Source organism: Trachypithecus francoisi, unplaced genomic scaffold (assembly GCF_009764315.1).
Source record: "Trachypithecus francoisi isolate TF-2019V2 unplaced genomic scaffold, Tfra_2.0 Lachesis_group19, whole genome shotgun sequence".
Lineage (NCBI taxonomy): Eukaryota > Metazoa > Chordata > Mammalia > Primates > Cercopithecidae > Trachypithecus > Trachypithecus francoisi.
The window spans coordinates 4,380,452-4,402,375 of NW_022681464.1; the positions used below are offsets into that span (position 1 = coordinate 4,380,452).

Genomic DNA, 21,924 nt, shown 5'->3' on the forward strand with positions numbered 1-21,924 from the left:
GTTTCTGCTCCTATCTTTATTTCCGTCTTTTGGCCTGCTTTGTTAATTTTGCTTTTTTTTTTTTTTTTTTTTTGAGACAGTTTCACTCTGTCACCCAGGCTGGAGTGCAATGGCACAATCTCAGCTCACCGCGACCTCCATCTCCCAGGTTCAAGCAATTCTCCTGCCTCAGCTTCCCAAGTAGCTGGGATTACAGGCATGCGTAACGATGCCTAGCTCATTTTTGTATTTTTAGTAGAGATGGGGTTTCACCAGGTCGGACAGGCTGGTCTCAAACTCCCGATTTCAGGTGATCTGCCTGCCTCAGCCTCCCAAAATGCTGGGATTACGGGCATGAGCCACTGCATCTGGCCTTGCTCTCCTTTTTCTAGGTGCTTGAAGTGGGAGCTTAGAGTATTGAGATTTTCCCTTTTTTTCCTATGGTTTGCATTTAGTGCTATAAAGTTCTCTTTCAAACTGCTTTTGCCATATTCCACAAACATTGGTGTTTTATTTTCATTTTCATTCAGTTCATGGTTTTGTTAATTTCCCTTGAGACTCTTTGACCCATAGATTACTTACATTGTTTTGTGTTTGGAGATTTTCCTGTTATCTTTCTGTTGATGATTCCTAGTTTGATTATATTGTGGTCAGAGAAAACTTTGACTTCTTTTACGCTTTTTTTGTTTTATGGCCCATGATATGACCTATCTTGGTTTATGTTGTTAGCATTTGAAAGATACATGAATGTTGCTGTTATTGGATGGCTTATCCTATAAATGTAAGTTAGATCTTATTGGCCGATAGTAGTGAGTTCTTCTATATTCTTGATTTTATGTTTAATTCTATTGATTGCTGAAAGAGAAGTATTATAGTCCTCAAATATAGTTACGGATTTATCAGTTCTTTTTTTTCTCCACATATTTTGCTGCTCTGTTGTTTGGTGCATACACATTTAGGATTCCTATGTCTTCCTCATGGACTGACGCTTTCATCATTATATGTTCCTCTTTGGTATTTTCTTTGCTCTGAAATCTATTTTGATATTAGTATAGCCCATTACTGTTTTCTTTTAATGTTTACCTGATATGTATCTTTCCATACTTCTTTCAGCTTGCCTTTATTGTTAAGTGAGTTTCTTGTAGACAGTATACAGTTGGGTCATGTTTCTTGATCCATTCTGCCAGCATCTTTTAATTAGTATACACCATTTCTATTAATGTAATTATTGATATGTTAGCATCTAAGTCTCCCATTTTCCATTTACCTTTGTTCTGTTGTTTCTGTGTTCTTTTTCCTGCCTTACCCTAAGTTACTTTTTGAGAATTCTCAACATTTTTGAGAATTTCATTTTGATTTATCTGTAATGATTTTGTGTATACATCTTTGTATACTTTTTTCAGTAGTTGTACTAGGAATTTCATTATATATTCATAACATCACAGTCTACTATTGTCATTTTACCAGTTTGAGTGAAATGTAAAAAACCTATATTCCTATAGGTTCTTTTACCCTTACCTGTTTATAATTGTTTTAAATATTTCCTCTGTATACATTTTGAACCACCTCAGGCAGTGTTATAATTTTTGTTTCAACTATCAAATGTAATTTAGAAAACTCAAGATGAGAAGGAAATCCTACTTACCCATATTTTTGCTTACCATGTTTTTTGGGTGGTTTTTTTTTTTTCCTTCCTGATGTTCCAACTTTCCTTCTATCATTATTTCCTTTCCACCTAGGGAACTTCCTTTACTACCATTCAATTAAGGTAGGTATGCTGGCAATGAATTCTCTGCTCTCCCTAAACCCCTCCTGTCCATCTGTCTGAGATCCAGTGGTGGCCCAAAAAACTATCAAAATATAGATGTGGATGCCACTCCGAAAGTAGGTCAGAACTAATGGAATTATTCTTTTAGAATATAAAGGGCTGAGGAGAAAGGGCATTACAATTTATCAGTGAGACAACAGGGGTGGGAAAAGTTTGAAGAAGGGATGGAGATGTCCTCAGCTTTGAGACTGCCATTTGTGGGAGAGTTGTGATGCGGGAGGAGATGGAATTAAGCACAAAGAATTAAGGGTCAAGAGCAGAAGGCAGAGAAACACACAACTGCCCTTTCTCCTGAAGTGCTCCACAAAGGAATGTTTTTCCTTTTTCTCAACTGAATGCTAACCTACTATCCTCTTCAAGTTCTGGCCTAAAATACTCTAAATTTCAAGTTAGCAAATAGGTGAGAAGAAATCTCTCAGCCCGATAAACTCTCTGAAACTCACGTCAGCAAGCTTAGAAATCAAATGTTGATGTGGTCATGTTATATAAAAGCCATTGCCATAGAAGCAACTTACCTGACCACCACTCCCCTCCCATTGACCCCCATTTCACAGAGAAGGTAGATGGAAGAGAAACAGCTTTCCTCATCCCTTAGCTGGGCAATGAAAGGGTCTCCAATTTCCAATTTGTACCTCTCCTTTAAGCATCCTGGTTCTCATAATCCCCTAGCACCCATCTCTCTGATCACCATCACTCCACCTTCTCCTTTTAAAAATGAGAAAAGAATGGGGATTGTTATTCCAGGGTCATATTTTAAATGTCACATTTCCCCTTTCAATGGCCACAAGGCAATAAAGGAAAATGCTGACCTAAAGTTTGAAAATTCTCTAAGTGATTAGAAACTCTTTCCAGATCCAAGATATCCACAAGCTTAAGAAAAAGAATGAGCACATAATGATTTAGTTGGCTTTCTCTTTTAATCAAAAACATACTTTGTTACAGAGTTCTCAAGAAAGGTTCAACTATTTTTTAGCCACAGACTTTAACCAGGCAAAAGTATACAGAAAGCCACAAATGAACTCCTGGGACTTTCAACTGACCAGTTGTCCCAAAAGCAGAAGCTAAGAGTGGCTCTTCTCTGGCTTCTGGCATAGCTGCATTCCTCTGAATTTAGGGGAGGAAACAGTTGGGAAATACCACCACCAAATCTGTCCCCAACCCCCAACTCACTTCTTCTAAACTGGGCTCTGCAGCCCACCAGGTTTTCATCATCTATAAGCATTCACACTTTTCCCTTAAATCACATGTCCAATGCATTGAACAGAACTCAATACTTGAAGAAAGTCTGCCAACTCCATGTATAGTCTTAATCAATCCAAGCCCATGAGTCCTTCTATTAATGACAAGCAGCCTTCGCAACAGCAGCTGGTTTCATCGCTTCCTCCCCAGCTACCACAAAGCTGGCCTCTACCAGGACTCCCCAACCCCCCACCCTCAACCTAGCCCCAAGGAAGGCTCCCAGGTCCTTGAAAATAACCAAGTTCATTAATTGTACTCATCCAAGGTAGACTAGAAGAGAGCTCTGAATGATCCAGCCAACAGTCACTTAATCAAAATGGACCTAAAAAGAGCCAAGAATAAAGTTAATAATCATCTACTGGTATTGTTTTCTTGAGTCATATAAACCAGTTTAATTGACGTGGTTCAGGGAAATTTCCTTGTTTTGAGCATAATATCACTAGGCATTAACAAGAGGTTTTAAATCCATTTTCACTGAAAAAAAAAAAATTAACAGCACCCATCTCTTAGGAGGGTGGTGTCACACACACCAACTCGAAAGCTAGAATGTCATGACTCAAAGAAAGCCTTAATAAACTCTGACCAGAGATGACAGAAAAATGAAAGCTTTTCCCTCTCAGGGGTGTGTGTGTGTGTTTGTAAAGTGTTTATTGCAGCTGCTAAGGTGGTGCTAGGCCTTTGGTTAAAATTAAGTCTTAAGGGCATACTATGTAACTTTTTGTCCACAGAAGAACAGTAATAAAATATCAAGCCCAGTCTCCTTTGAATAACATGGAAATAAGTAAAAAGCCCCCTCAAACAGCAGAACAAAGATAAGGAAGAAATCCAAAACTGCTACAAGGTAGCCAAGGTCACTTAGAATTTCAGAGCTGGAATAATCAATCTACTCCAACTCCCTCATTTTACAGATGAGGCAGCTAAGGCCCAGAGAAGATAAATGACTTGCCCAAAGGTCACACATCAAATTCGTGGCAGAGGGCAAACTAGAGAGTGTAACTGTCTGGCCCAACCCAGAGCCATTATTTTCAGGTTGAACAAGAACTCTGGACCTATTGAGAAAGCATTTAAATAAACAGTGTAAAAAGTATCCACATCAACAAAGAGAAATGATTGTCTTCACCAAAGGTTTTCCTTAGTCCTTATTACATTTAAAAAAAAAGGAAAAGTTTCATTCATTCATTCAAGTCTGATGTTAAAAATCCCTGAAAACACTAATAATTACTTTAGCTACTCCTTGGGGCAGGATGTCAGACCCTCAATTCTCAAAAAGGCACCTATAGGTCAAAAATATCAAAATATAGGAGTAAGGCCAGAAGGCAGGGCTTAAAAGGGGACACCAAAACAAAACAAAACAAATGGCCTTAGTTTCCCAAGGTTTGTTTTGTTTTGTTGTATGTTGTTTGCTGGTGTCCTCCAGGCAATGGTATTGCCTCTGGCTACTGATGCTAATTTAGTAACCCTTGTAACCCCAGTTTTTGTAAGAGCAGCATTCAAGTGGAAGCAATGAAACCTTTCAAAATATGATTCTAAGGGGGAAAATATGAATATGACTCACTTCTCTCTATCTCAACTACCTGAAACTCGGCAAGAATCAGGAAGCACTCTAAGCTACATCAAAATGGTATCAAATGCCAGTGCAATGAGGTCCTTTTCAGCACTTCACAAATGTCTTGGGTCCTGTCCCAGAGTTTGTACTTGTGTTTTAAAGAAAGTTCTACTAAGTTTGGTTATCTGGTTTCCTTGCCTAAGCAGTCAGAAATGAAGAATCAGAAAGAGAAGAAGAAAATGCTAAAAGGAGACACACTAACACCCACATATGAATGGTAGCTATCAGAGAGGGAAGAGACCAGGAGGGGAGAAGCGGGTTAAAAAAAAAAAAACTAAAAATTAAAAGCATAGCTGTCTGAGACCATTTAGTAAAGGCAACACAGTCCTGCCTGTTTTAGAAGCCCCTGAAGTCCACGAAGATAGCCAAGCACAAAAAGAAATGTTACATGTAGTATATCCTCTGATATGCATATTAAATAACTCCACCAAAAAAAGGCTAAAATTAAAACATTTTACTGCTTAAATAAGGCAATTCTGGATTATGTGGAAAATTTCATTCCACAGTGATTCCAGATAAACAAGATAAGCAACCTAGCAGCACTGGGACAACTGCTAGGGATAAGGCTGGGCCTAGGATGCCACTTTGCAGATGAATGAGGCCATGGACTTTTTACATACTTCTTGGTATATTCAAAGAAATTACTTAGTTATCACGGAAAAAAAATGGAAAGGCTTGCACAAGATTCTCATAGCCTATTCTCTATAGTCTTTGCAAAAGAGGATATAAGATTATTTAGATAGCTATCTGCAACAAGATGGATTCTGCCTTTAAGGGGAAAAAAAAAAAAGCATTTGTTTAAGCTGAGTGTACACCACCTACAAAATAATTGTTAACTGGCTTTAGAGGTAATTGCTTTCATATACTCATTTACCTCAGTAGCCTAAATTTACCATTTTCCCAATCTGCTATCATTAAATAAAATGCCAATAAAATTGGCAAAAATGAAGGGAGCAAACTAGAAATTGTCAACAAAAAGAATTCTGTTCCACTCAGAGAATAAAACTGCTTCTCCCAAAAGGCTCTCAGAAAGGGTGTGAACTAATATGACTCTGCATAAAATAGTAACTATTAACCAGTTACCATCAAACCAGGCACAAAAACATTTCTTTAACATTTTATTCTTTAACCTCCATAGACACTTAAGGAGCATTATAGTAAAATGTAAAATTTTCCTTCCCCAGATGACCACAGTCAAAGATACCTGCAACTCACCTTCCTACAATTAGCAATAAACTAAAAATAATAAGATATATATCATCTGGGAGACAGGACATTTTATTTTGCCTTCAAAACTTGTATTACAAACACCCCCCTTTACACACCACACCCTGCCCCACAAAAATGGATTTTAAGTCTGAAATGCAGCACAACTAATATGAGTTTCATTTACTTGGATGTCTCAAGTATGGCTCTCCTTAAGCCAGACCATGCAACCTGTAAATCTGCACTGTTCACAGGAGGAATGGGATAGGCAACCTAGTTAGTGGTTACAGCAATACAAATGAGCCATGTTTCTGGAAAAAGCAAGGTTATATGGCAGTGATTTATTGTCATTATCTTTGTATACCAGGGGCAGTAAACTATTAAAAATGAGATAGACCATATCCCACAAAAGGATCTACTCCCCGGAAAACAAAGGCAACACCATGAAGGATTTCCTTTGATAATGAACTGAAAGGCACTGGACAAACGTGGAACGAGGTCTTACGGTGGGTGAACATGGCTCATCTCTCATTCAGCTTGCACTGAAATTCAACATTTTGAGTCTTTGAGATATGAATTAGCTAGAGAAAACCCACCCAGAACCATATCCTCATAATTTTACCCTTAAAGTAGACATAAAATTTTAAACCTGTGAGAATCTTTAGTCTTATTCATCAAAGATGACTACCACTAAGAAACAGAAATATAGATTAACAACCAAGCTCTCCGGAATAGCTGATCATAACATACTAGATGTGTTCTCAAAAGCATGTGAGTAAATCTAGTACAAATATAAGCACTTAACAACTAGAAGTATTTCCATACTTTATGGCTCTTAGTAGAAAGAAACCAAGACAGGTGGCTTGGCTCCAAAGAGATACTTCTTAACAAATATTTTCCACATACTTTCCCCAGATGATTAAACATGAAAACTTTCCTTAAAGTAGAAAAGGAAGCAATGAGGCCACCACCACCACAGGTACGGCGGTGGCTCACGCATGTAATCCCAGCACTTTGGGAGGCCGAGGTGGGCAGATCACTTGAGGTCAGGAGTTTGAGACCAGCCTGGCCAACATGGCAAAACCCCGTCTCTACTAAAACTACAAAAATTAGCCAGGCATAGTGGTGGGCACCTGTAATCCCAGCTACCAGGGAGGCTGAGGCAGGAGAATCAGTTGAACCTGGGAAGTGGAAGTTGCAGTGAGCTGAAATCATACCACTGCACTCCCACCCGGGCAACACAGCAAGACTCCATCTCAAAAAAAAAAAAAAGATGCAATGAATTATATCAATGTATGATTAAAGTTTTAATCAAATCATCTGGATTTTTAAAAATCTGTTATTCTAAAACTCACTCCTATTCCTCATTCACAGTAAAATGGACCTAAAGTTAGCAATTTCTAGAGAAGATGTCTTTTTATAAAACTGCCAATAAAATTTAAATCACCAAACTTTTACAGAAGACAATTAGGCTTTTACTGAAAGAATCTGTAAGTACTCAAGAGTACAAATGAGTTGGTAGATAAGTTATTTAAAAACAAAGGTCATGTAACTTGGATCAAGATCTATGTTTAAATCACAGAAATAAGCAAACTCAGTGGTTTCCAGGATGGTCTATTTAAAAGACCTTCTGAGCAAGGCAGTAGAAGCTGTGTTCATTCCAGATGATATAAGGAGGACTACCATCACACAAGTGTTTCTATAGCTAAAAGCCCTCCAGGCAAAAGTAGAAGCATCTGACAGATAATCCTTGATTTTATTTCACACTATTTATCCTGTAGACAATCTATTTATCATCTTTTAGACAATCAGGCCTATTTCTGCTATAGTAAAACAAAAATTCAAAAAATAACCAACTCTACACATGATACACAATGTCCATGGGGAAGTCCTGGTAGAGCATGAGGGAAAAAAACAAAGCTGCCCAATAAAACTGGCTGTTGCCTGTCATTTAGTAGAAGGTACCTCACCACTGAGATTGGACTCAAAAGTGCAAAAGAAAAAAAAGCTTAAAAATCAAACCTAGAATTCAACTTTGTATGTTGAGATTCAGTTTTATTTATGCTACCAGCTAGGTAAAAAGCATACATATTGTGTCTGTGGTACAGTCAATACATCTGCAACTTTTCTACTTAAATTCTCTATACAAAGTCACTGCCAATTGATATGATCATTGATGGCAAAGGGCTTAGAATAACCAAAAGATATAAAAAAGTTTGCAGTCTTGCCCCAAGATACAAAAACTGAATTTTAAACAATATCATAACATACATGATTTAAACATTATACCAAAAAAAGTCACATCAAATCAAGTACAAAAATATCCAAACTACCTATTATGAACTGTAATGTTTCCATTATTCTGCACAGTATTTAACATAGAATTTAGCAGTTTCCAAAATATTCATTATTTAGTTTAAGCACTGCCACCTTTGCAGAACAGTGAGATATTAGGTAGAGTGACGCTGCTTTTAGTGTTTTAAAAAATACAAAATCTTTCCCTATGAATGAAGGAAAAGAAATTCCTCTTATAGGCTTCTTAGCAACCAACCTTGTGCCTAGAAATACAGAAGAACACAACTACTGTTTCACAGGGGAAAAGTATACTTCTTGATAAACAGTCATCCATTAGGAATAACAAATGTAATTTTAAATGACTTTTTTTGTCTGGTAATTTTAAGGGATTCTCAATATACACACAGATTTGAGTTTTTTGCCTTAGCAAAAATAAAACTGAGGTTGCAAGACAATCTGAATTGAAATCATCTTCACTAATATAACTTGCAAAAAATATTTTGGATGAAAGATTACAATACATTATTAACTTACTTTTTAAACACAGAGTAAAGTTACTCTTGGTAAAATTAACTCACCCACATGGCACATTATTTTTGAAGTATGTTCAACAATAACAACTTGTACACAAAATAACATAGGTGAATTAACTTTGAGAACTTCTCTGCCTTTAAAATCAGCAATACTGGATTTATTCTGTAGAATGATATACATATCGATGTTCTGCAGATAAAAGACTCTAAGACGTTTTAAAGGGCTAAATTTTCTAGCACTGGAATGATTCCTTCATACATAACAGGTGAAGAATTAATAAGAATGTGTTTCTCCTAATCTTCAAGCTCTGAGCCATGCCTGAAAAGTTCTAAATAGGAAAAAAAAAAAATTGTTTTAATCCAGTTTCTGTCTGCTAGGAGCAAGGCAGCAAACACATTTTCAACCCTTTATGAAAAGATAAAGCAGAACAAAAGTGAAATATATCTTCAGATTATAAACAGGATTGTATTTTGTAGTCCACCATCCTGATAAGGTTAAGGGCCCCAACGGTAAAAGACCTCAGTCTAAAGGTTGTGGGTCTGCAATCGGCATGGTGTGAAGTACTTCGTCTAGGAGCTGGAGGGCCCGGTGTAAGTGAATTTCAATCCAGCAAGGTGTTTCTTTGATGCTCTGTCTTGGGTAATCTGGTCCCCAGCCTTTCACAAAACTCATCCTGAGTATGCATAAGCGACGAAGGTCATCAACACCGATTCCAGCAGCAGCTGACAGACCTAACAGAAAAGATTTGGAAGACATTAGAGGGACAGGGTGATCTCTTCCATCCTCCCTACACTCTAAATTAATCAAGTGACCAGCTTTCTGTATTTCATTCTCCTCAGCATATAACTTTCTGTGCTAAAGTGCCAAGAAGTAACAGTAGATCTAAACGTTATCAACAAGTTGAACACTTTTGGTTAAGGAACTTTACATTCCACATGTGTCTTCTAGCTACAACCAATTATAAAGTAAATTACCACAATCCACCAACACCTCACCTATTTTTCTCTTTAGAAGTGGAGGTGAAGGGATAAGAAACAACTTGTTTTTAAGAGACAGTGCGTGTCCACAGGTTGCTTCTAAAAACCTTACTGTCTGAACAGCCTAGTTCAGTATAAGATATAACTAATAATGAAGCAGTTAATATTCTTAGTTCCACTAGGACCTCTTAGATGACCGAGATGAAGTCTCTCTCTCAATTTCAAAGTGTAACAGAGTAATACACTATTACTCAGTGGTGGCAACTGATGAGAATATGAAATTTAATAATAGTTCTGGATTCTTCAGTAAAAGCACGTTTATAACACTGAAACTAGCAAATTAATGGTTTAGATCCCCAAATTTTAAAAAATCAAATTATCTCAATGAATATGCCTCATCTACCTGTAAATTGTAAACTCCTGAACATAAGTCACAATGGAGACTGCATCTAATTTTCCAGTCAGAACATACAGTCATATAGTCCATCTGCATTCATCAATATTACAACGAAACTAATGGGAGGAATTTGCATGTACTGTAGAGAAACCTGCAGGGCCACTGCAGTTTTCTTAGCCAGTGTGATTTGCTTACCACACTGAAGAGGTTAAGAACAGGGGTTGAATGAATCACTAGTTATGCCTTCAGACGTGGAAGATGGGTGCCACGTGTTTCCATCATAAAAGTCTATAGTCAGGAGTTTAACTCTGCAGTAAAAAATTCCCCATCAGTGTGAAACCTGGCACACAGTTCAATTTTACCCTAAAATTAAAAAAAAGTCTACAAGTTATCAAAATACCACCCTCACTTAGTTTTCTCTCCACGTTTAGCACACTTTAAAAAAAAAATTGGCAAGGTGTCCAATTCTGAAACTGAAATATGCTTTCCTTACTAGAATAAAGCCAAGCACTTCGGTGATTACAACCCACCCTGGCTGGTGAGGCAGGAATTATAATAAGCATCAACAAAAAAGGAGGAGATGGAACAGTATAATAGAATCATCCCCTTTCTCCTTTATCCCATACTCCATTTTTGATACAAAAAGAATGCAAACAGGGTCATAGGCAAAAAGCAACTATTATAGAAGAACAGATTTCACCAATTCAAAAATGTTATCGTCCCAGTAAAAAGAACTTTAATTTCTATTATTGCTCAAAGAAACTAATCAACTGAGTAAATCAAGATAAAAATTTCAACTATTACACCTTTAAAAAAAAAATCAAAAGCATACTTACTGATAGCTGGAGCTATTCCACCTACTGATCCCGGGCCAGGGATGTTTCCTGCCACGGCTGCTGCCTGGGCAGCTGCTGCAGCTTGTGCAGTGGCCGCCTGCTGCTGCATCTGTCGATGACACTGACGCAAATCAAAGACCTTTTAAGAAAAAACATTTCATGAGTCCATAAAGAAAAATTCCATACATCAAATACCAATGCCTGACTTACTTAAAACTCAGTTTCATTTTACCTCTCACATGAAAATAATTAATTAAAACATGTAAACTTTTATGTACATTGTGATTGGTCTAAAACTAGTTAGGAAAGGTGGCTTGGAGCTGACCAAGAAGATCATGTCAACATCATGATGGCTTTGGCTGCCACACGCCTCTGTATCTTTTATCTAAGATGTTCAATGTGGGTCAGCTGTTACTGTCCTTGTGAAAATCTGTGTAAAATGAACAACTAAGAAGTCCCCCTCCCCGTTTTATAACCAAATTGCTGAATTTTCCTTAGGCTGGAGTTGATAGCTTTGGTCGCCTGGCCAACTTTTTGTCTTATTTTTATTTGGAGGAGTTTAACAAAATGGCACTGTCACTATATAAGAGACATCAACATTTTTCAGAGATGCGTGCTTTAGCAAATAGAAGCAAAATAATATCCAGGACTTGCTTTAAAATACTTAAGAAACGAAAAAAAAAAAAAGACTAGATCAAACAAATATAAAATCATAACTACTTAATCCGCAGGATGGGTATATGGAATTTCATTAGTTTCTCTTTATATTTGTTTGAAAACGTTCATAATTTTTAAAGAAAAAAAAGTCCAGTTTTAAATCCCATCACTGATATCTACTAATTATATGGGTTGAGTTTCTTTTATCTATAAAATTGGAATGCTAAGTGTACATACTCTCATGAGGTTGTTGCAAACTTGGCATAGTATACAGTTACTTATTTTGTTTTTAGCCTCCCCTGTAATCATTTATCTTTCAGGATGAGTTAAGGAGTTAATAAATAATTTTACTTTTATCAACCAAGTGAAGAAGTGGCAAAGTAAGGAAGGGGTTGCCATATCTACCCTTATATTCATGAAAAGTACTGGAATGTTATTTTAATATGGAACAAATTACAGATAATAAATCACATCTTTTTTTCTGGGGAAAAAATCTTCCTAAAATATTTGCTTATTTGCATTTTTAAAAAGCACTGGAAGATTACACAAAAAGAATTTGTGGGAAAGGAGGACAAGGACAGGGTAGAAGCAAGGTTGCTCAATGTCCACTGTTTTTAAATCACTTTAATTTCTGAACCATGTGGCTATACTCCCTATTCTAAAAGGACATGAATATTTTTTAAAGTCCTATTATGTACATAAGGGGCCCAATATAAGCAAGCATAATTAATCTTGAAAATAAGAGAAATCTGAGAATGCATAATTTATTAGTTGATAAACAATAGTTTTAGAACTTAAACCATAATTTTCAGATGCTTGAAAAAATTCTATCTTCAACCGTGGTATTTACATGAACCACAAAACATACAATAATATGCTCTCTCCAAATAACAAATTGCATTCCTACTTACTCCTATTTCTCTACTCAGTGTCCACCTCCTCAAAAAACCTTTCCCAATTAGCACCAGTGAAGGATAACAGTCAGACTACCCCATTCTTTGAAGAGATACGAATGTGTCAAATATACATGTATGTATTTCCTGGACTATTAGGTCCTAAAATACTTTAGTAAAGAAAGCAATGACGGGGCATTGTGGCAGATGCCTGTAATCCCAGCACTTTGGGAGGTCCAGGTGGGAGGATCACTTGAGCCCAGGAGTTCAAGACCAGTCAAGACCCCATCTCCACACAAAAAATTAAAATTTAAAAGAAAGAAAGCATGACAAAGTCAGGTTCCAGAAATCAGAGAGCCCACAATACCCAGAAGTGAAATCACTACTTTCTCGGCATTACCCAGTACAGAACAAAACAGGGACTCAAACATTTGAAAAGGTAAATAGCTCTACAACCACTTTTTTAAAGAAGTAAATTAATGAACTTTACTTTTTAGAGCAGTTTTAGGTTCACAGCACAATTGAGCAAAAAGTACAGAGTCCCTGTCCCCACATACAACCTTCCCCCACTATCAACATTCCCACTACAGTGGCACAATTGTTACAATCAACGAATTTATGCTGACACATCATTATCACCCAAAATCAAGTTTACATAAGGGTTCACTCTTGGTGTTATACATTCTATGGGTTTGTACACATTTATGATGCTGAATATCTTTTCATATGCTTGTTTGCCATATGTGTATCTTCTTTGGTGAGGTGTTTGTTCACGTCTTTTGTCCTTTTTTTGTTAAAATGGGGTCTTGCTATGTTGCCCAAGCTGGTCTTGAACTCCTGGGCTCAAGCAATCCTCCTGCCTTGACCTCCCAAAGTGCTGGGATTACAGGAGTTAATCACTATGCCCAGTCTATTCTGCCCATTTTTTAACTGCACTGCTTATTTTATTGTTGAGTTTTAAGAGTTCTTTGTAATTTTTGGATAACAGACCTTGATTAGATGCGTCTTTTGCAAATATTTTCACCCAGTCTGTGCCTTGTCTTCTTGTTCTCTGACCCTGTCTTTCACAGAGCAGAAGTGTTTCATTTCAATGAAGTCAGGCCTATCAATTCTTTCCTTCGTGGATCACGCCTTTGATGTTGTATCTTACAAGTTCTTGCTTTTTCTCTTGGCTGGGCACAGTGGCTCACACCTGTAATCCCAGCAATTTGGGAGGCCATGGCAGGCAGATCACTTGAGGTCAGGAGTTCCTGACCAGCCTGGCCAACATGGTGAAATCCTGTCTCTACTAAAAATGCAAAAATTAGCCAGGCGTGGTGGCGCAAGCTTGTAATCCCAAATACTTGGGAGGCTGAGACAGGAGAATCCCTTGAACCCGAGAGGCAGAGGTTGCAGTGAGCCGAGATGGCGCCACTGCACTCCAACCTGGGCAAGAGAGCGAGATTCTGCCTCAAAAAAAAAAAAAAAAAAACAGTTGTCACTTTTCTCTCATATTATCTTCTAGAGGTTTTATAGTTTTCTGTTTTACATTTAGGTCTCTACAACCACTTCTTTAAAATCATCACTAACCAAGTATGGTATCTATATATAATGTTATTTGGGAGTGGGGAATAAAACTTAATTATAATATCCAAGATTCAAGTATGCCTTTAACATTAACACTCCCCCACCCCCACCATGAGTCATTTAAAAAAATAACCAAGTAATATGTCACACATAGGCTCTCTCCAATGTGTTGCACATAATCGCGATTAGGATTGTTTCAGCCTGAATCTATGCGAACGTCAGCAGCACATATTACAGGTTACCCACACGGATTAAACTTTATGACCTGCATCTGCAGATGTAGTAAAAATGATTCACTAGGCACCTCAGCAAACCTCCCTTCCACAGATTATTTACCTAATTATAGCACTCAAACCAGAAGACCTAAAATTATTCAGTTAGGCTCACTACTAACTAAAACCTGCGTTGCCTCCTGACTTCACACTGTAACTACTCCATTGATAACTGATACCATAACAGATTCCATTTGTTCCACTAGATGATAAAAATTACAGCTATTATTGAAATGCTACCGTCTTCCTTTCATAATTTGACTAAATTGTTGACAAAGGCAATTCAAAGTAACCAAAGGCTTAAAATATTCTTTTTGGCTCAGATCCAAAAAATATTTCTGACCACCATTCCTGAGCTAATTTCTGCTTTAATTTACTTAACCATGTTTTGTGAATTTATTACAAACCCATTACTTAACAAAGACGCATGCCTCATAAAGATCACTGTCAACATCTTTAGGTCATTGTCTTTTACAACCAAGAGTCAAATTTTGCCATTTTCCTTTGACAAGGCTTAACTGCAATGCTTAACTGCAATACTATATAATCTTAAATTAACATTAGGAAACAGTAATCCAGAATGAAAAATGCACCTGAACATAAATAAGATTGCACTAAGGACATTCTAAGTTCTACTTGACTTACGGAATCACAATATGTGGTAACTGGGAATAAATTTAAATGAGGTTCATAATACCCTCTGACCTAGCCCACCAGTGGTTTAGAAGCATCCACTGTCCCTTCCTTTAAAATAAATGTGTTCAAAAAAACAAACCCAACTCAGTATTATCAGAGAAAGTTTGCAAATCAAAACTACCATAGTAAGATTATACTTCATACCTACTACAACGGCTAAAATAAAAAAGACAGTTAACAAGTATTGATGAGAATGTAGAGAAATTAGAACGCTCGCACCCTGCTAGTGAGAATGTAAAGTGGTGCAGCCATTTTGTAAAACAGTTTAGCAGTTTCTCAAAAAGTTATACATAGAGTTACCTTACAATCCAGCAATTCCACTCTTAGGTATGTACCCAGGAGAAATGAAAACACACAAACACTTATACACAAATGTTCACAGTAGTATCCTTCAGAATATAGCCAAAAAGTGGAAATCATGTCCATCAACGGATAAACTGATGAACAAAATGTGTGTGGAGTACTATCCAGTCATAAAAAGGAGTGAAGTATTGATATGTGCTACATGGATGAAGCTTGAAACATTATGCTTAGTGAAAAGAAGCAAGTCATAAAACACATTACATAATTCTCTTCTATATAAAATGCCCTGAGTAGACAAATCTATAGAGACTGAGAGTAGAATAGTGGTTGAATAGAGCTAATGGGCATGGAGATTTGGGGGTTAGTTAAAAGGGTATGGAGTTTCTTTCCACAGTCATGAAAACGCTCCAAAATTAAGAGTAGTAATAACTGCACAAAGTTGTGAATATACTAAAAATCATTGAATTGTACAACTTAAAAGGGTGACTTGTATGTCATGTGAATTATCTCTCAAAATCTCAATGAAGCTATTAAAAACCTGGAACGCCCAGTGCTAAACAACACAAAACAGATTTACTTTTGAAAGCAAAAGAACAAAGCCACTTAAAGAGAATTCAAACATGTGCTTCATTTAAAGCTTGTAAAACGTCATTTCATTACATCAGATTTTCATAAGTATAAAATGACTACTATGTCATGAGAGAATCAGGAAAAAAAGTCAACTTGGAAGGGGAAAAAAACCACAATTGAGTACTAGCTTCTTGGCTTATAAAATGAAATTATGGCTCTCCAAGTCTGTTTTCCTCATTTTAATTAAAAAGGGAAAAGTGTGTGTGTGTGTGTGTGTGTGTGTGTGTGTGTGTGTGTGCACGTGCCCAGGTATGTGTACTCAAAGTGTGGGCACTCCTTCCAGGGATGCATGTTATCTACATACAATTTACCCCAATAATATCATCTCCCGTGAAAATCTGACAACCTACAAATCCCTTAGTTACTGCTACCCAAAAAACTCAATGGTTACATTTTAAGGTATATAGTAGTCCTCCCTTATCCACGGGGGATATGTTCCAAGACCTCCAGTGGATGCATGAAACTTTAGATAGTACTGTGCATATACTATGTTTTTTCCTATACATACATACCTCATAAACCTCATAATAAAGTTTAACTTACAAATTAGACATACTAAGAGATTAACAATAGGTAATAACAACACAGAACAATTTTAACAATATCCCAGCATCATTACCCTTGCACTCTGGGACCATTATAAACTAAATAAAGGCTACTGGATGACAAGCACTGTGAGACCATGACAGTCAATCTGATAACTGAGCTCGCTATTCAGTGACTAACGGGTGGGTAGTGTAGGCAGCATGGATTTGCTGGACAAAAGGTTTTACATCCCAAGTAGAATGGAGTGAGATTTCATCATCTACTCAGAACAGCGCACATTTTAAAACTTATGGAGCTAATATCCAGAACCTACAAAGAACTCAATCAAATTTACAAGAAAAAAAACAAACAACCCCATCAAAAAGTGGGCAAAGGATATGAATAGACACTTCTCAAAAGAAGACATTCATACAGCCAACAGACACATGAAAAAATGCTCATCATCACTAGCCATCAGAGAAATGCAAATCAAAACCACAATGAGACACCATCTCACACCAGTTAGAATGGCAATCATTAAAAAATCAGGAAACAACAGGTGCTGGAGAGGATGTGGAGAAATAGGAACACTTTCACACTGTTGGTGGGACTGTAAACTAGTTCAACCATTGTGGAAAACAGTGTGGCGATTCCTCAAGGATCTAGAACTAGAAATACCATTTGACCTAGCCATCCCATTACTGAGGATATACCCAAAGGATTATAAGTCATGCTGCTATAAAGACACATGCACACTCATGTTTATTGCAGCACTATTCACAATAGCAAAGACTTGGAATCATCCCAAATGTCCATCAGTGACAGACTGGATTAAGAAAATGTGGCACATATACACCATGGAATACTATGCAGCCATAAAAAAGGATGAGTTCGTCTCCTTTGTAGGGACATGGATGCAGCTGGAAACCATCATTCTCAGCAAACTATCGCAGGAACAGAAAACCAAATACCGCATGTTCTCACTCATAGGTGGGAACTGAACAATGAGCTCACTTGGACACAGGAAGGGGAACATCACACACCGGGTCCTATTGTGTGGAGGGGGAGGAGGGAGGGATAGCATTAGGAGATATACCTAATGTAAATGACGAGTTAATGGGTGCAGCACAACAACATGGCACATGTATACATATGTAACAAACCTGCACATTGTGCACATGTACCCTAGAACTTAAAGTATTAAAAAAAAAACAAAAAACTTACAAACTGTTTCTGGAATTTTTCATTGAATATTGTTGGACTTTGGTTGACCACAAACACCTGAAGCCATGGAAAGTGAAATTGTGGATAGGGGTTGTACTTGTAACTGTCTCTTTCTGACTAGTAAGACTCTTCTAAAGAATAGTAATACACTTGGTAAACAGAAATAATTATTTTAAAATCTTAGTTAATATAACCAAATGAGATTTTTTTTTAACTTCAAATATCTTGTCCAACAAGATATTTATCTACCGTTCATGGTAAAAGTATGAGATCACTATTTTTTTTTTTTTTTTTTTGAGACGGAGTCTTGCTCTTTCGCCCGGGCTGGAGTGCAGTGGCCGGATCTCAGCTCACTGCAAGCTCCGCCTCCCGGGTTTACGCCATTCTCCTGCCTCAGCCTCCGGAGTAGCTGGGACTACAGGCGCCCGCCACCTCGCCCGGCTAGTTTTTTGTATTTTTAATAGAGACGGGGTTTCACCGTGTTAGCCAGGATGGTCTCGATCTCCTGACCTCGTGATCCGCCCGTCTCGGCCTCCCAAAGTGCTGGGATTACAGGCTTGAGCCACCGCGCCCGGCGAGATCACTATTAAGATCTGTCCAAGACAGTGGTTTATCAAAGTGATGACTTGTCTCACACCTTGGGGCCTTTTCAAAGGCCATCTGTACCAAAATATAAATAAGTCACAATATATTTATTTGACAATCCAAGAAATTACACTTGCAAGACTCCACATTTTAAGCCCAATTGTTTTAAATACTACTCCATATCTGATTAAGTTTATAAATACTATCTGGCACATGGTATATATTCAACACTGTAGTTCTCTATCAAGTCATTTTAAATTACATAAGTAACATAAAAGACTTCTCAGTCAAGATGGGTAAGCGGGTATACGTAACCACCTTCTCTCTCTGCTCCAACCACATACAAATAACAGAAAAACTATTTAAAATAGTTATCCTCTCCAAACTGATCATGGAATTCATACAGAAACAACCCATACATCCAAACTGATAATAAATAAAACCCACAGTGGAGAGCAGAGACTAAAGATAGGAGGTACCAGGGGTACCAAGACCATAAACAAAGGGCAGGGGACAGGAATTTGACTTCTTGGAATAATATGGAGAGAGACAATAGTCAAACTCTCTGGGGGCTACAACTGGGCACCTGCCCATAAATCAAGTGCTGGCAAAATACAGCCAATTCAGAAATACACCTAGGAATAAAATACTTGCCCATGGCAGGAAAAAGTTTCAGAGAAATCTAGGCAATCGGGAATTAGGCCCCAAGCATACCTGCAGAATGGAACTCAATTTCCTCAGGAGACAAAATCCCCCTACTTCCTAAATTTATAAGATTTGGTTCTGAGATGTGAATCCCAGATGCCAGGGTAAGGCAAACTTGCCACATGAGGTGAAGCAATGACAGGAAGAAAAAACAAAATATAAAATGAGTGAATTCTCTCAAAACAACCTTGGCCAACAAATACAAAATGGACTACAAAACATATAAGGAAATCCAAAGCCATTAAAAAATAATAACAACAGGCTAGGCGTAATGGCTCACACCTGTAATCCTTGCACTTTTGGAGCCGAGTTGGGCAGATCACTTGAGATCAGGAGTTCGAGACTAGCCTGGCCAACATGGTGAAACCCCGTCTCTACTAAAAATACAAAAATTAGCCAGGCGTGGTAGCGCACACCTGTAATCCCAGCAACCAGAGAGGCTAAGGCATGAGAATCACTTAAACCCTGGAAGCAGAGGTTGCAGCGAGCCAAGATGGCAACACTGCACACCAGCCTGGGCGACAGAGCAAGACTCTGTCTCAAAAATAATAATAATAATAAAGCATAAATAATCAATATAAAAATTCCTTGTGGAAAAAAAATGCAAAATCCAAAAATTTCCACCTCACAGAGACAACTGCATTATACATGCCACCCTAGACTTATGGGTACGTATAAACAAATACAAATACCATGACATCATTTAACAAAAATGGGATCATAGTCTATGTATTGTCTATTTACTTATTTATTTATTTTTGAGAAAGGGTCTCACTCTATCACCTAGTCTGGAAAACAGTGGCATGATCATGGCTCTCCGCCATCTTGAACTCCTGGGCTCAAGCAATACCTCCATCTCAGTCTCCCAAGTAGCTAAAACTACAGGCATGCACCACCACACCCAGCTGATTTTTTAATTTTTTTGTAAAGATGGGGGGTTATTACTTTGTGGCTCACGTTGGTCTTAAACTCCTGGCCTCAAGCAATCCTCCAACCTCGGCCTCCCAAAGTACTAAGATTACAGGCATGAGCCACTGAATCAGGCCTTATGTATTGTTTAATAACTAACTTGTCTATACCATGGATATCCTATCAATAAATATAATATTTTGTTGTTTTATTCTATTGTTCTAACAGACTAAAACTATAACTAATGCTCTATTGTTGAAAATTTTAACAGGTAATTGATGCTAATTTTATTAAGTTTAATAAACAGCACAGAGATTATGTTTTTCAGAAGTCTGTATAGATTTCTGAGTCACACAGGCGTATTTTATGAGTTACTCACACAGAAATATTTTATGAGTGACTATGCTGTTTGAAATTGGCTTTCAACGATGTCAGGAAAAAAAAATTGGGGGAGAAACACATTAAAGATTGGTAAAATGCTGATAATTGTTGAAGCTGGATGACAGGTACAGGTGGTTTATTATTTTCTCTATACTTGGTATGTTTTAAAGTGTCATATAAAAAAATTCCAATATTCTTTAACTAAACTATAACTGGAAACGAGAAACTGGGTTTGCTGTTGTAAGGCAATCAGGCAATTCCATTTTTATAGATGCTATGGGGCTATATTATTTTTACCGTAAGCAACCTCCTGGGAATAAGTTATGAGATACAGTTAATTCCACCAATTTACAATCACTGACAACGAAAATGCTGAGGATGATGCAAAATTAAAAATATATTTAAGCTATCTAATTACAACTATCTTTCTCTTTCAAAAACAGGTTATATTATAAAGTAAAATTCAAAGAGGTTGAATATATAATAACTAGTGAAAAATATTTCAGGCTTATCAGGTTCTTAATTTGAAAAGCTATTAATTTTAGAATTCCCTTCCATAAAATCCTGAAGACTGGCTAAGATGAAAGTCCAGAGTCTGATTCTTACAAATTTCAAGTTAAAGGAATACAACTTTGGAAATTTCACTCAGCATTTTCAAGAGCCTTTGTATTATATAAAACATATAACAGGCCTGGTGCAGTGGCTCACACCTGTAATCCCAGCACTTTGGGAGGCCAAGTCAGGAGGATCACTTGAGGTCAGGCGTTCGAGACCAGCCTGGCCAACATGGTGAAACCTCGTCTCTACTAAAAATACAAAAATTAGCCAGGCACAGTGGCATGTGCCTGTGATCCCAGCTACTTGGGAGGCTGAAGCACAAGAATTGCTTGAACCTGGGGAGGCGCAGGTTGCAGTGAGCCGAGATCACGCCACTGCACTCCAGCCTGGGCGATGACAGCAAGACTCTGTCTCAAAAATAAATAAATAAATAAAATAAAAAAATAAAACATGTAACAAACTGGCAACCACCAAACTAGATTACTGATCATGTCAATAAATGCCCTCCGAAAATGTGCTTTATACTTAAACATTTTTCCATTCCTTCCACCTGGATTTCAATTCTTTTGACAACAAATAGAGCTTTAAGTCTAAACTATTCAAATAAAATTGTAACTAACCTTTATATATGCACTTGGGTAGATCTTATGAACAGCATCTCCAGGTGCACGCCCAGCTTCTCTGTCTAAGTAGTAACTCTGTACAAAGACCGCGTGGTCGCTAAGGCACCTGACCCAAACATCACCTTCACCTTTACATTCCAACTGCACACCTTTGCCTATGTGCAACCTTAGGAAGAAAAAAGAAATTACATTTTATCTTGATAAATATTTAAAATTAAAATTTAGTTCAGACTGTATAGCATGCTTAATATTGAAAAATGAAAAATGATCATACAAAACCAAAAGACAGCTATTATTAACATTTTTGTATATTTCCTTCTTTTTTCTTTTCCTGTTCATATCTAATAATGATGCACATATATACAATGCTTACTATGTGTCAGGAGCATGTAGTATGAGTTCTCATTAAACCCTTACAACTCAATAAGTACTATTACTATTTTTTTAGATAAGGAAACTAAGGCATACTGTCCAAATTGATAGCTACTAGCCACATGTGA

General features: G+C 37.3%; 1 protein-coding gene across 2 annotated transcripts in view; it reads right to left on the minus strand.

Annotated features, from left to right (window-relative positions):
- Positions 1–2,705: 2,705 nt before the first annotated feature.
- Positions 2,706–21,924, minus strand: part of SMAD4 (SMAD family member 4) — a 61,897-nt gene continuing 42,678 nt past the window's right edge. Inside the window, exons 10-12 of one of the 2 annotated variants that reach the window (XM_033177702.1) lie at positions 21,422–21,590; positions 10,898–11,036; positions 2,706–9,418 (exon numbers count right to left, since the gene is read on the minus strand). In XM_033177702.1, coding sequence (XP_033033593.1) covers positions 9,207–9,418; positions 10,898–11,036; positions 21,422–21,590 — 520 coding nt within the window. In that variant the 3' untranslated portion in view covers positions 2,706–9,206. Of the gene's footprint in view, positions 9,419–9,439; positions 10,370–10,897; positions 11,037–21,421; positions 21,591–21,924 lie in introns of those variants that run through there. The other variant, XM_033177703.1, reaches the window with a different exon arrangement.